This window comes from Melozone crissalis, unplaced genomic scaffold, assembly GCF_028551555.1.
Source record: "Melozone crissalis strain CALT ecotype California unplaced genomic scaffold, PUWL_Pcris_2 ptg000023l_1, whole genome shotgun sequence".
In the NCBI taxonomy this organism is placed as follows: domain Eukaryota; kingdom Metazoa; phylum Chordata; class Aves; order Passeriformes; family Passerellidae; genus Melozone; species Melozone crissalis.
The window spans coordinates 31,177,913-31,193,936 of record NW_026535801.1 but is presented as its reverse complement, the minus strand read 5'-3'; the positions used below and the strand labels follow the sequence as shown (position 1 = coordinate 31,193,936).

Sequence of the window (16,024 nt, the reverse complement as noted above, 5' to 3'; positions counted from 1 at the left end):
TTATTTGGTTTTCTCCATACACTCACTTTTTAGGCCAGGTGTACAAGTCTGAATTGTCCTTTGCGTACTTGGAAATAAATTATCCGTATCTTCTTAATGCAAGAAAGGAGGGGATTTCTTAAAAAATTCAACCTATTTAGCTTGTAAATAATGAGTTTAATTTTTTATGGATACAGTTTTTTTTTCCCAACCAACGTGCCCTAAATGATGATGGATATGTCTCTATGTAGATGTCTCCTAGCTCGAAGGTATGATTTCATGGAGAATGACAGGCAGACACAAACTAGCTTCAGTATATTTTAGTATTTAAAGTCAAATGAGGCACTTATTTTTCATCAGAAAAGGGTGGTTTAGAAAATTACAGATGTTGAATATCAAGATTTCCTATAATGTTTTTCTGTACCTAATTTCAAGTCTCATTGATAACATTTATGTGGGTAGAGCCACATGTGCTATGACCTTCTTGCAAATCAGCTCTTCAGTAGATTTAGGCCCTTTGTAGTCTGCAATAAGCTGTGAACTGGCTCATTTCAGAGCTGGCTTTTTTGCAATTGGCCCAGGTCATCTGAGACATTCATAATGCTCATTTGAGCAGCTTATGTCTACAGAAATCCTTGCATTTATTGTCCTTTGGGGATCAGGGGTGTTTCTACCACTCAGTATCTCTGGCAGGATTAGAAATGCCAGTTCAATTTCATTCAGGTCACCAACCTCAACAGGAGAGAGCAGAAACTGTGAGAATTGCTCCTTGCTGCTGGTACATTTCCACACCTCAGTGTGTTTGCCCTGGGCATCTTCTCTTATGATATGCTGGTTTCACTTGGAATGAAAAGACAATGAGATATTTCAGCAAAACTTCAGGGGTGGAAGAATGAAAGAGGACAAAGGAGAGCCAAGAGAGTTTTGTTGGGACTGATGTAGGACTGTCTTGATCAGGTGTAGTTGGTGATCACTCAGATCAAATTCATCACTGGAGCTCTTTTTTCAAAGTAGAAGTCTCATATTATCATAACTCTGGAATGTACACTTAGAAAGGAAACTATTCCAGACAATGAGTAGATGAGAGGAATTTTTAGGGGGAAGGACAAAAAGTAAAGTTGTAGCTCTAAAACAAGAAAGCAGATTACATGCTAGTTGTAGCTATTCCTTATTCCTTTCACTGCAGAAATAGCTGGGGACCCCACAAAGATCAGTGCATATATTCTGGCTTTTTCTAATCCATAATGAGTAATGCTGTGCTGCAATTAGAGCAAAGGGAATGCTTGTACCTCCTTCTACCATGCTGTCACTTGTGAAATTCCAGTGAATGTTCAGAGAACAGAAAGTCATATGTTTTTAGGCACTGGATGTGTACTATGAGTAACAGAGAGGTAACAGCCTCGGGCATGTCCAAGGAGCCAAAAGTCAGCTGTGCAACTTTGAGTTTGCAATAGAGTTGCAGTAATCTTCAGCACTAAATATTCTTGACTAAATAGCTGTTGAACTGGCTGCATTTGTCTTGAATACTTGATTAAGAAGTGTTTATATATTCAGAAACTGTTTTAACAGTACCTGAGAGGAAGAGAGCTGTGTTTTGTGTCTTTCTCTCAAAAACTCCTACAACGTCCATTAACAAATATGGAATAACTGAGAAAACATAAATCAATTCACTAAAGAGTTTACTGAGTTGACAGTAGGCTATTTTTAAACATAATCATTTTCATTTCAAATAAAATGTGCAGCTCCTTTTCACATATTAATTTTAGAAGCAGGTTGCATAGCTGCTCTTAGGGAGTCACTCCTTCTCCAACTCTCTTAATTTAGTCCAGGCACAGTTTCCTATTAGTGTTAATTATTTTACCATTTTTTTCTCCATTATTCTTAAACTCTAAATTCTGTCCTGATACCTCCACAGTTCTTATGTTGTGTTGGCTGCTCACAAATTAAAACTTTGGTCTTAATCTGTTTGATTAAGATCTGTTTGACTCTTGCTGGTTCTTTCTCCTTCAGTTAGAGTGAGCTGATAAGGATGTGGAGCCCAGTGTGATCCTGTTGTTATCCATCCATGATTGCTCATTGGCTTTCTGTCTTACCATCCCTCAGCATTATTTAGAAAACATCTTTGCTTTGCCTTATACTATTTAGCAGACGTATAAGTCTGGATTTTTAGCCCCTTCTGGTCCTTTTTTTAAAACCTACACAGGCCTGATTCCTCTATATTTGTATATTTTATTTTAATTGTGTTAATAATGTTCCATTGAGCCTGTTATGTCTCAGGCTCTGAGGAATAGTGCTGCAGAAATATTAAAAGAACAGATTCACCCACTTCTGCAGTTCATCTATTGAAATTTGGACATTTTACAGCCTTCAAAATGCTTAAAATGGAAAATAAAAATCCTTTTCCCTACTCATAAAAACAAAGATACCTATTTCCCCTCTTATCTTTTGCATCCTTCCAGTGATGCAGGCACTGGTATCCTGTTATCCCAATATGACTTTTCCATATTCTTTCAGTGCGTACATGATAAATGTGAGAACTGGACAGAGACTGATTTTTGAGCGAAACATTTATCTTTATAGCAACACAATCAATATGAGACACCTCAGAAATCATGCTGCTGTTCCTTAAACAAATCATCTGCTTTTTTATCCTTTGTCTTCTCAGACATGAAGTGTTTTTCTTCTCCCACACTCCATCTTCCATACAAGTTTGGTTAGTGTTGATTAGTATTGATTTAGATATTTTGATAAATAATGTAAAAGCACTCCTAAGATTACATTTCATTAAGCTAAACAGTAAATATAGCTCTGTCTTTCTGTAAAATTCAGTTTGCAAACCTTGTTTTCTCCTATTAATACATTGTCTATTTTTAGAGAAGAAAGCCATTACTTTTTCTTATTCCATCCTCCCACTTAGTGCTGTAAAATGCAAATTAAAATATTGTCCTTTCAGGTACAAAAAGCTTTTGGCAAAATATTCAAGTGAGGTAAATGAGTGCGTCCTCTTTGTTCTGCTTTATACCAGCTAGAGTTGTGATCCAGTAGATTAGTTGCTTTCTTTGGGGCTAAAGCTTCATGAGTCTGGGCTATCTCTCCATTTTACTCACAGAGAAGCTTCAAAACCTCTTTCTGAGGATTTGCAGTTACCTGTGCTGAAGCACCAGCTATAAGTAGGGATCAACTTCTTCACCCCTTTCAGTTCATTCTTGAAAAAATGTCACTTACACTGCAACATTTATTTCACACTTGGTAGGCTGGTAGGAAATTTCAGTATGTCCCCTCAGTATAATTGCAACTGCTTTTTTTTTTCCTGTTCCTCCAGGGAGTGCTTCCTAGGGACATGCAGACAATAAGTCTCATCTAAGGTTCAGTGAAAATATTTGAGTAGGTTCTGCCAAGAAACTAGTATTTCAAGATATTTTGAACATAAAAGCCTTTCCAGAGAAAACTGATCCCACAATAGGACACAGAGCTATTTTTAAAATTGCCTCAGGCTTTGCAGCTGGGGTTTTATTTGTTTTTGGTGGGCTTTTTTATTAATATTCCTTGACATTTTAAAGATAAGACCTGTGCATGAGCATTCTACAGAATAGTCCTGCAAAAGTCAACACTTCCAGGCACTTCTTCACAGCAAAGCTACTAAGCACAGGTTTTATCCATGTCTATCATTATTCCACAATAACAGAGCCACTAAGATCTGTCTGGGTTTTGTTGACAAAATGCCAACACAGAGAACCTCAAGCTGCACAAGTAATGTTTTTATTACCAAGATTCAAAACAGGAGAGATGTGAAAGACTTGAAGATGTGCCCATGTACTGCGAGGCTCTCTTTTTTCTAACTGCCCCTATGCATCTTTGCCTTGCCTGGATTCTGAAATTGTATAAATGTAAAAAACATTTACCAAGATTATTCTTGATTGAAATTGGTATCTAAATCACCCAATCCTTCTTCATTTTTCTTGGCTCGTTTCTCTTTTTTCCGTCCTGTGATCTCCAAGCTGGGTCGGTGTTTTTAACTTCACCTTTTTAGACTCTGTCACTGAATTCAGAAGACAAGAATTTGTTCTCCCTGCCCCTAAAATCATCAGTTTGATTTCACTGGGAGCAGACCTTACCCTAGGAAGGCTTCACTTTTTAACAGACACAGACTCAAGGTTTGTATCCAGTAGTCTGCTTCTCAGCCACTCACTTGAATCAGAAATCATAATTAAGATCGAAAAACTACCTTGTGAATAATTTTTCCATCTAGGTACTTGTATGTCCCACAGTTGCCATAATTTTTAAGTGCTTCCCAAGGTTTTAAAAATAGAAAGAACAAAATGCTCTCCTACTTTCTTACCCCCTCTTTTATTTTCCAAACCCTGTGAAAAATAGCTTACTTTAGAAGGATTTACTTTGCCTGCCTTATTTGCTTCTTCGCATATGCAAAGAATTTGCAGAGGGAAAGATGCCTTGCAGAAATGGGTCCTGCAGAAATGCTGCCATTCTTCACAGTGTCAGGACCACATGCAGTATCCCTGAATTCCTCTCCTGGGACACTGCTGTCTCTGTTACTTCAGCCTCTCCCACTGGTGACACAATTCTTGTGGACAAATATTTTTACCAAACAGTCATGGCAGAAGTTGAGCAGGGCTGCCTCATTTAATGTACTCTGCAAATTGTCTATACTTCAGCATGCATGGCAATCTGCTCTGGATTGGTTTTAAGTCCTGAACAGGAGGGCTCTTCAGGTAAACCAGTAGCCTGTTAAAGCCCTTCAGAACTGGTGAATGAGCAGCTCCAGAGCTTAAAAACTTTGGAGAAGGAGAGAAAAAAATCTCATGAGTACCAACAGAAGCAAAACGGGCCAGTTTGAAATGCATTATATGAAAACAACAGGTTTTCAGCAATGTTGCTACCCTGCCATAATTTTATGCCAATCAGTATGTTGGGAGGAAGCGACTTGCTATTCTTATTTATCTTTCCATTTGTCTTAGCTTCTTTCTATTTCTCTTGCTTCCAAATGGAGGCCACACATATGAGTGAGTAAGAATGGCAGGTCTCCAGTGCAGGGCTGAGTTCAACACTCTGTGCCTTGACTTGGATCCTCTCCTGCCCTTTGGACAGCTTCTGTTTGGTACTCAGATATTATCTAGTTTTTTTGTATTGAAGGAAATGAGGACTGTGGCTTTCAGTGCTGTCTTCATGGATTGCTTTCAATAGCAGTTTGTAGTGTACATATTCTGACTTAATGGATGTCAAAGTGTTAAAACATTTCTCTGGTTTCTTGTTGTTAGTGGTCTTAAGATATGTTTCCATCAGCAGGGCCTTTATTTTACAATCAAGATACTTTGATCAAACCTACCAATTTCTTTATAGTTTTCACATTAGGCTGATCCACTGTTTCTTTTTCTAAAGCAATAGAAATCAAGGGAAATATATTTGAGAAGGTGATGGCACTAATTGCTCTTATAAAGACAAAGTTTTGTGCTGAATATGTGATTCTGTTATCTGTGTTATCTTGCCTTCACTGCAAGTTAAAAATGGGTGAAATTATAGGGAGTTTTTCACACAAACAGTACCATATCTAGGAAAGTATTTCCATGCTCTATTTAAAAACCAGGCCAGACAATATATTTATGGCAAGCTAGCAGTCCTGAGTCCATGTTTTAAACGTCAGGGCTAAGTGGACTTGAAGGTGCTCTTATCTAGCAAGTTCAAAGCAGAACACAGCTGGGAAAACCTGCCCCTCTTGCCCTCCTCCCCTCCAACACATGTGTTTTGCTCATGTCCAGGAAATGTTTTCAGTAGCAAAAATTGGTATGGCTCAAAAAAGATAAATAATCCAGGACTTTCTAGTCCATTTACAAGCTTATACCTAAACTTGGAAGGACAGAAGTGTTTTCACTAATAAAAGGTATTTCTAGTCCTTAATCAGTTCAAGTCTGGTTTTTTAATAGCAGTCAGGGGAGTGGTGGCAATAGTTACACAACTGCTGGCCTGAGGGAGTTAAATTTTGCTTTTGGCATCTCCTGTGTTAAGCAGAGAAGAGCTGTTTGGGGCTGGAAGAATGATATATATCTGCGGGAGGGAGGGAGCTGCAGGGGAGCGGGGAGCACTTTAAATGAATTCTTTAATGGGAGCCCTTTCCAGAAGGCATCCGTGGTATTCCTCTGCAAAAGGAAGAATAAGTACTCAGCACCATATATGGTGACACTTTTATGTTTTTTAATATAAACATGTACAGGCTGGAGCAATCCGTGTAGATGGGTTTTGCTGATTGGTTGGGCGAGAGGGGAGGGAAGGAAATGAGACCCTGTTTTTAATATCTTAACATTAGAAAACTTAAGAGCTTGGGTTTGAATAAATAAACAGTATGCAGAGTTGGAAAGATTTTCAGCTTTGTAAAATAGCCCTTTCCTCTGTCTTGATTTTCCAGCTTTTGTATTTGTTTTCCTTTAGCTTGTTTGTTTGCAGCTGCTTCATTCTGTAAATTGCTTTGATTTTTGTTCAGGGAGTATGTTGTTCCCAGATAGCAACAGATCAGTAAAAGCTATTTCAGATAGCTTGGCTCCAAATATAAGGGGACCAAATTCACTCAGTCAATTCCCTCAATGCTGGGCACAGAAAAGGGGAATGGCACACTGGGTTTGAGCTGCTTTAGTGCAACACACAATCACTTAGCTCAGGCAAGTTACAGAGGAAGAAACCCCTGTTTTTCTGATTTCACTTAAATATTTCAGGAACCAAGTTGGAGAATGCAGCTGCCAGGTGTCTCTGATGCTGCGGGAGAGTTCAGCTTCCACAGCAGAAATGCTCAGAGAGTGAGTATTTTTCCCAGGGACTTGCATGGGTGGGTTCTATTTTTTGCTCCGTTAATTCCCTGCCCTTACAGACCCAGGCTGGCTGCTGTTCAACCTAATCCCCAAATGTGACCTAACAAATTGTTTTCATCATACAAGCTAAGCACATTGTACCAAGCCAGAGTAGAGAAGATCTTTTTTGTTTGTGCCCTTATATGGCTCCTGAAGTCATCATTGATGCAATAAACTAATGGAGTATGCTCCTCTAATCAACCTCCCCTTCTATAAACACATTTTGTTCCTGCTCTGAGATTGTTCCCTGACATTTTTAAACCAGCCCCTTTCCTGGCTCTCTCTTTCTTTTCTTTTTCGGATCATAGTGGGAGGGAATCAGCCAGCTCTGGAGAGCAAAGAGATGGTGGAGATCATGGTAAACTAACATTTGGTAGAACAAGTGGCTTCAAAAAGAACAGCAGCGTAACCAGAGTAGCTGAGGAAGAGCAGGAGGACGTCCGAGGCGTGCTGAAGAGGCGAGTGGAAACTCGGGAGCACACAGAGGAGAGCCTGAGGCAGCAGGAAGCTGAACAGCTCGATTTCCGTGATATTTTAGGCAAGAAAGTCAGCACCAAAAGTTTTTCTGAGGAGGAACTGAAAGAAATCCCAGCCGAGCAAATGGACTTCCGAGCAAACCTGCAGCGGCAGGTCAAACCCAAGACCTTGTCAGAGGAGGAGAGGAAAGTCCATGCTCCCCAGCAGGTGGACTTCCGCTCTGTGCTGGCCAAGAAGGGCACCCCAAAAACCCCGTTGCCAGAGAAGGCACCACCTCCTAAACCTGCAGTTACAGATTTCAGGTCTGTGCTGGGCTCCAAGAAGAAGCCACCTGCGGAGAATGGCAGCGCCGGCACCCCTGCCCCGAACGCTCGTGCCAACTCTGAAGCCCAGAATGCGACCCCCAATTCTCAAGCCCCTGTTGCCAAACCAGCAGTGAAGAAAGAGGAGAAGAATGACAGAACCCCAAACTGTGAACGTGGGTGTGCAGTGGTGGATGGCGGAATAATTGGGAAAAAAGCTGAAAACAAAGCACCAGCAAGCAAACCACCAGCAAGCAAAGGAACAGCACCCTCCTTTACAGAGAAGCTTCAGGATGCTCAAGTAGCTGATGGTGAAAAATTGGTCTTAAAATGTCGGATTTCCTCTGATCCCCCTGCAGCTGTCACCTGGACTCTAGACAGCAAAGCCATCAAATCATCCAAGTCTATTGTCATCTCCCAAGAAGGTAAATGAATTGCATTACAAGCCGGCTGGATGGCACACTGTTATATCTGGCTCTTGATTAATAATATTTAGTTCATTAAAGGTAATGCAATATTTATTTAAGTCCTGTGCCAGTAACTGTTTCCAGATGCAGCTTTCTTGTTATTTCAGTGGAGTACACAAGGAACAGTATTGTTTGACATTTCTTGCAGGTTCCCCTTTAACAGCCTGCAGATGTAAATTTTATAAAGTTGAACTTCTTGCATTTTTAAATGCTGTTTACATTGCTAACGCTGTTTAAGGAGCTAGTACATGATGCTTATTTAAACTAAGCTTTAAGGATTTAGAACATTGAAAGCATAATAATATTATTGCTGGTTTACAAATTTTAATTGAATTCTTCTGTATGTTTAATATTTCATGCTTTTTATTGCAATAAGAAACACAGAAGCAAAGAGGGGTTGTGTCATTGAAAGAAATTACTACAGCTACAAGTTAAGATCAGAGTTGAGAACAGATTTCCAGTGTATTTAAAGCCCCACCACATATGCTTCTGTTGCCATTACAAGCACTGAAATATTTGAACTACACTGGCTTGGTGACTTGAACTAACTTCAAAACTGTATAGAATTTGGTAGAAATCCTTAGAGGGAATACTTATTGTTTTCCAACTGAGTGATTCCCTTATATTTCACATTTTGGATGATCAAACCCACTGGACTGTTTTTTGCATGAAACTTAATGTATCTAGACAAAATATATTTTCCTTGGGGCAAAAATAGGAAGGAAGGACAATTGATAGCACCAAAAACCCCCTTCTTTACTTCATATGTGTTCCATAAAACACTGAGGAAATTATCTGGAGAATTACATCCTCTGGCACATTGTAGCAAAAAAGTTTGTGTTCACAGTGAGAATTATAGCTTGAAACAGGGGTCTGCACTCTTACTTCCCAATCTTCCTTCATATAATCCAAGTTATTTTTAGTGTTACCAAATGATAACCAAATTATTATGCAGAACAGTTTAGCACAACCAGTGAATCCCTGTGCAGTGTTCCAAGCAGAGTAACACAGGTGTTCTCCTGACATGGATGCAGTCAGAAATTGCATTGTCCTCAGAGAGGCTTGGGGTACTTGAGTAGAGCATTAAGGAGATACCAAAGTAAGCAGATGGAGTAAGGCAAATGGTAGCAGGTGCATTTTGTCTGGCCTGTGTCTGAAGTAGCATAATGTGTTTTTTGGGGTTTTTTTTGGTGAGTATGTGTTGGTTTTCAGCTAAGGGGACTGTGTAGAATAAGGATCAGTATCCTGTACCTGAGAAAACATTGACTGGTGGAAATGCCATTCTTACAAAAAGGACTGACAGAATCAGTCAGCTTAGCCAGCCTTATGCTGCAAGCAAGATTTCAAGGTTTTTCCTGGAGTTGCTCAGAGTGGAAAATAAATTATATCCCAAAGTTCCATGGCTCCTGTCAAAGTACATCAGATGGACAGCACCTCTGTACCAAAGCTTCTGAGCTATGGTGGAGCCTCCTAAAGTCCCAAAGCTTTAGTGTTACAGTGCTGCAGAAAGCTGTTTACTTCACTGAAATAATCAGAGCAATTGACTATTATAATCCCCCAACTCTTATTCACTTTATAAAATGGTACTGTGGAGCTGCAAATCGAGGGTAGCTGTTTGCAGTGAAGTGATGCTGATGTCCACAATGCTCAGTCACCTGTCAGAGCAGGGCAGGAGGCTTCTCCCATCCAGCTTGTCTGGGCTGGGTGACACTCCTGGTCACAACACTCCAGAGTGTCAGGCATTAGCAGTGCTTTCCACTGAGGTCAGGATCAAAGCTCAGCCCTGCAGAAGGAATTCACTGTTCCAGGAGTGCTTCCTGCAGGGGGTGAAGACACTGTCCTTGTGTTCCACTTGTACCTGCACTGTTGCACTTGAGCCATGCTTAGGAGTCAGTGTTATCAGTATCTCAAAGTTAGGCTTTCTTCTGCACATATTTGCAGAGGCTCTTGGAAAGAAATATTACACAGGGCTCTGAGTTTTGTCCTTTAATGGAAAGACAAGGAATGAGGATTAGAACTATTTTTTTTTAAACCTTATTACATACCCTCTGGTACACTGGGTGCATTGCATGATGGTCAGTTTTGGTTTTTTTCCTGACAGTACCTGCTAGCTTTGGCTCTTAGAGCAGAATGTGTTGCTGCTCTCTCATTGTAAGACTCTTTCATGCCAACTGTTAAGTAATTAACTAGGTATGCATGATACTTTAAGTTCCAGATTTCATAGAGATTCAGTTTTCTCTGTTTCCCTAATTAGGAACACATACTTACTTGAGGGAACCAAGAGAGGAGAAGGAATAACTGGAATAACAGACTGGAACTGAGAAATAGCAAATTCAGTCAGCATCAGGAAATAACTGTTCAATAGGGAAACTGTATGGATTCGTCTCATAGATAGTGTTTGGAGCAGCTTTAGACATACAGAGCAGCAAGAACACTGGATGCAGCACACAGCAGGCCACAGGCAAAGTCCCAGTTTCCATCCTTTGCCCCAAACACTGAAAATGCAACACCATCACACCCACAGGTGTACCTCAGCAGCAGTGCCTTTGTCAAAGCTAGGAGCAGCATTTAGTGGGCCCTGGAGGTAATGCCCCAGAGTCATCCTCACCTGGAAGAGGGTTGAGTCTGTGGGGAACAAAAGAAATTCAGAGCAAAGAGACATAGCTCAATTTAGATCTTGCAAAGCCATTTTTTTATTTCTTTGCTATGACCTTGCCCCTCCTTGTGTTCAGCAACAAAATTCTCTATAGAGGAAGAGGATAGTCTAGATCTGTTCTTAGCCATTTCACCAACTGCTTTGTGCTGTTGTGATGTTTGGTGATGACCATGGGGTTTTTTCCAGATTCACCAGAGGTATTTCACAATGACTTACATGTTCTTAATGAGCTGGATACTGGAAAATTCCTTATCTAGAGTAAAGCATGTCCATCTGCTTCTTAGCCACATTACTAGCCCATGTTAGTATGGAATATTGTCCCACAAACTGGTCAGTGTAAGTAATGCATGAACTCCCAGAATGCTATGTAATTGTGTTTTGGAAATTGAATTATTTCTCTCTGTCATTCCCAAAAGAGAGGAGAAAAAAAAAGGCAAAAAGGGACAGAAGTTTACTCATCTCCTGGTGCTAAATATGTTGTGAAGATAAATACATAAAATTCGGTTTCAGGAACATGTGATTAAACAGTGGCATATTTGGCCAGGAAGGTCAAACTTAGAAATATACTTGTTTGTGACATGTTCACAGGATAGGCAAACTATGTAAAAACTATGTGTAGTCACTGAAAATAACTTTCCTTGGCATATTTGTCCTAGCTGATACTGAGGCCCTTTACCAGTCAGAAGCAATGCTGTTCACAGGTCTCCTCTGTGCTTGCAGAGCCTGACTGACGCTAAATTGCCCACCCAATGCAGTTTAGCAACTGGAGGGCAGGAGAAGGGAGAGTGCCATCCCTGCTTCTGCACCATTGGAGAAGCCTGGGTACAAACACCAGCATCAGAATAGTCTCTGACTGGCAAGGCCTTTGCCAAAAGAAGAGCTAAACCCTGCTCAAAAAATGCTTAGGCATATTTATGCAGCAATTGGGTGATTTCTGGTAGTTAATCTAGGGTTTGTAGTGTATTCCATTATTCCAGGGTTAAGTTTAGTTAGAAGTCAGAATCTGGGCAGCATTATCCTGAATATCACAGTCCCAACAATACCTGATAGCATGTCATGTTCCCTCCGTTTTACATTTCAGCTATTTTCCCTTTGAAATCATGAACATCAGTACACTTTTTCTTCCATTCCTTTTTACACTTCTCTAAATAGTACTCTGTTGGTTGATTGGCAGGATTTTTGGCTTAATGTATCATTTTTATGATGAAGTGAGCTCTTGCACTATTTTTCTGATGTGTAACAATTTTTTTAATGTCTTGATTTTATATTTTTCTTCTTTTAAACCTGTCAAAGTGCAATTATCTACATTCCTGAGAAAGATATTAATGTGCTTTTTGCCCATTAAAGATCAAAATAAGTGGTTGCTAACAATAAAAAGAGGGTGCTCATAAATTGGAGCATTATACATGCATACAGTATGGGGTAGATGATGCATGGTTAAGAGCCTCTTTAATGAGAGGCTTCTTTGCTTGAAGTCATGGGGGGCTTTTTGTTTGGAAAAAGTTTTTAAGAAGGCTCTAGCAGACATTGCAGTGAAGTTAGACATATAAGGACAGAGTAGAACAATTTTCCTCACAGAGTGAACCCTTTAAAGCAGGACCCATTTTGTTTTACATTTGTGTAGCACTGGCCCAGCAGTGCCCTGTGCTACTGCCCTGCTGTGTGACTCGCTCTTGGACAGAAAATCCACTGAGAAAGTTCTTCCAGGGTTCCAAAAGTTGTTCTATAAGATGGCAGTGAAAGGGTTGTGCACAGCATCCTTAGTAAACTGGCCAGCTGAGATGTATGAGTGAATACAAGTCTAAACTCACACATTTGCCATTTTTTAAGTCAGCTTGCTCTGCTTTGTTTGGATAGATTTAGTACTCTGTGACTATATAGATGGAAGAGGAACTTTCTAATATAGACTCAGGTAGCAGTGATGCTGTAGCCTAGAAAATGCCCTGAGTTTGTGTTGCTTTGTCTAAACCAGCATTTTTTTCTTCCCAAGTTTCTTGGCAGTGTAGAGATTTGGTAATCTTATTAGTAATAATGCCTTAACAACTTTCTTGTGACTTAACTCCTAAATCTTCCTACCAGTCATGCAAGTCTACATCTGCCAGTCCAGCTAGGAACTGCCGTGACTTTTTTGTTTTCTTTTTAATTAAATTTGAGCAAGAATTTGCTGTATGACACAACTCTGTGCACTGCTGAAAGCAGATGCCTTTTGCACTCTACCAAAGCTTCTTCAGAAAGTTTAAGGTTGGGGAGATCATCTGAGCATCAGCTCTGACACAATACCATGTTTGTCACAGGCCACGTTTCCCTCGGCACTGTCATTTATGTCTGAATTTATTCTCTTCCAGAAAATGCATGAAGTGTGGTTTTAAATACAGCAAAAGAGAGAGATTTCCTATAACCACTGGCGATTTATTGCAAAGCCTAGCTATTCTAGTAAGAGTTTTGTTATTAAATCAAGAACCAAAGCAATGCCTTATTTCTAACTTGACAGAAAAGCTTTAGCTCTGTAACCAAGAGAGCTTTCTTCTTTTTTTTTTTTTAAACTTGACAAGTCAAGCTCTTACTGACTTTCTCTCCATAATGCACTTCATCCAGCCCTTGGAGGCTTGGGGTTGTTTTGGTTTGGTTCTCTTTCCAATACCTTCTCTACAGCTGCTGTTAGTTTACTGTCCTATTTAGAAAAGAGGAAGCAGAATCATGTGTAGGTATCAGCATCAGTGAGAAGGAGATCACCTTCCTGTGGCTGCCCTTCCTAGAGGTTATTGGTCCTCCTTCTACCTCACAACTTTGGAACTCATGTTTGTCATTTCTCTATTAAGCCTTTAAACCTCCTGCATATACAGCATCCCTTGCTGCCATCAGAGCTTTTCTTTTCTCTATCTCAAGCTCCATTTTCTTTGAGTGAATGGGTCTCAGCTTAACAAGTAAATGACATTGTTTAGGAGGACTACCCTGCTAACTTTTCCCTTTTCCAAAATTATTTCTAGCATCTGTAAATTTATAAAAGTTATTTTATGAATACTTCCATGTCATAGACTAAAATATTTAATAACTTGGGACCTAGTCTGGTCACAGAGGAAATCCACTAGAAACAGACTGAGTGATGATTTCCTATTGTCATCTTCTTCAGGAGATCTTTATTTTGGCAGCTCTAACTCCTCCTAAATCAATGTCCTTTATATAGTAATTAATAATTAGTTGTATAGCATTAACTAAAATCAGAATAATGTGATTTATCACAAATATTTCAGTAAGGGTTAAGAAAATTACCTTTGCACAGATACATTTGCTGGTTAAATGTCTGATGTTGTGAATCATGAAAGTTCATTTCTTACATTGTTTTCCTTAAAACTCTATCAATTATCAATAATTACATTTGACATTTTTTCTACTCTGAAATTCATGTGGGTTTTTTGTGTTTTTTCTGTTGTCATTGAAACTGTAGTCAATATTTTCCTGGTCAGTCCACTTGTCATTTTTAAATATGACTGTGACACTAGCACACATTTGAACTTGCCCAGAAAATTTAAGATTTATTAGAAAATTAGCTCTATAAGCCAATGAGTTCCTTAAAAAATTATTATGTCTCCTAGGCACAATTTTTCACAGACCAGTGTTTATTAATATTACCAAAATATTCCACAGTACTTTCTTGTACCATGGGATACAAATGAGAAATCCATAAACTTGAGTCTGCATCATGGGCAGGAATCAGGAGGCTGGCCAGCTAGATGCCACTGTGGGGAATGAGACTAAGGAGCTGTTTTGTTGGTTTGTGTATTTGTTTTATATCTGAGGTTGACTTTCTGGGGAGTTTCATGGAAAGAATGCAGAAGCCTAGAGATATTTTAAACTGTCTTGCACTATTTTTGAGTAAGTCAGAGAACCCTTTAATAGCTCAACATTCAAGAGAAAGGCTCTGTGTATCTAAACTAGAGTCTCCAGTAAAGTATCAGCTTCTGTGGCTGTTAAGTTCTTTTCTAGAGCTGCACCAGTCCCAATGTCTAAGTGGTAGATTCCAGTATTCATGTTTATTCCAATCCTGCACTTTGTGACAATGTTTGAAATCATCCATGGTCTGCTTCCTAAAAACAGTTGAGGGCTGGGGTGACAAAATATATAGCAAGCATTTTTAGCTGACTGGGATTTGTGAAGTGCCAGGATTTCAGAATACCCAACTGGAGTAACCAGTCTGGACTTCCTGGCAGTTCTGAGAAAATAAGCTTATTTCAGGTCATGATGGGGTTTGCAAAGGAAATACCAAATACTTCATTGAAAGACATTTGGCCTTCTAGCCCCGGGAATTGACTGTAGCTCTAGATCACAGAACATAGGCCTGGTTGGGAAGTTTCCTGTCCTTATGAAATCTCATTAAGTTTTGCCTGGTTTTCAGTGGTTTGGGGTTTTTTTCCTGGTTTTCCATGAAAATGAGGTTTTGATAACCATGCTCCCTAAGCCTTGCCTTATACTCCTGATCCAACCTGGACAAACTTTCTGATCCATCGGCCAACTCCATACCAAGTCCTAGTAGTCCACAGCTCCATGAATACTAGTGGCTATATAAAGGAAAGTGACCCAAATTATCTCATTTTCCCTTCAATCCTCCATTGAGGGCTGCTACCATTGTATCTGGTGGCAGCAAGAAGCCCAGCAATCCCCATGTGTTTTGCATGTGCTGTTCCTGGGGAGTTTCTGGGGACAAAGAGGAAGTGGAGGAAAATAGGATGCAGATTATTTCTTCTAGGAGGTGGGAGTTAGGAGGAAGAAGGACATGGCCCTTGAAAAAAAGCACATTTCCTTCACCTTCTTTCTCACAAAAAAACTTCATTACATGAGTGTTGAGGAGTGACTCTGTGTCACATTAGTCTTCAGTGAGCTGAGGAAGGGCTTTTGGGCAGGTAGAAAACTGCAGAAGCTAAAGTAAATTCTGCATTGTTCCAGTCCCTTAATGATTCAGTTATTCTTACAGGTTCCTTTCCTGCAGTAAAGTGGCCCGTGGTCTCCTTCACATGTATGTGTCCTTGTTCCATAGCTTATGGGTTTTTGTAATAGCATCTTTAGGTTTCAATGTGCAGTCTTTTCTAATCATATTACATAGATTTATATAAATTCTTAGACTGGAAGTTATCTTTGGCTTGCTCTCCAAATGTCTCTTTAAACAGCAGAGACATGTGAATTTATATTTGCTAGATGCCTGCAAGAATACTTTTCTAATGTCTCTCCTCCATTTGGAATGGAACTGCAGCTCGTGACATTTTTGGCTTCAGCCTGACTCATGGAAAAGCATTG

General features: G+C 39.8%; 1 protein-coding gene across 1 annotated transcript in view; it reads left to right on the top strand.

Annotated features, from left to right (window-relative positions):
- MYLK (myosin light chain kinase) overlaps window positions 1-16,024 on the top strand; it is a 138,159-nt gene that overhangs the window by 58,093 nt on the left and 64,042 nt on the right. Inside the window, exons 14-15 of the mRNA XM_054277776.1 lie at window positions 6,702-6,782; window positions 7,142-8,037. Of these exons, the coding sequence (XP_054133751.1) occupies window positions 6,702-6,782; window positions 7,142-8,037 (977 nt within the window). The remainder of the gene's footprint in view (window positions 1-6,701; window positions 6,783-7,141; window positions 8,038-16,024) is intronic.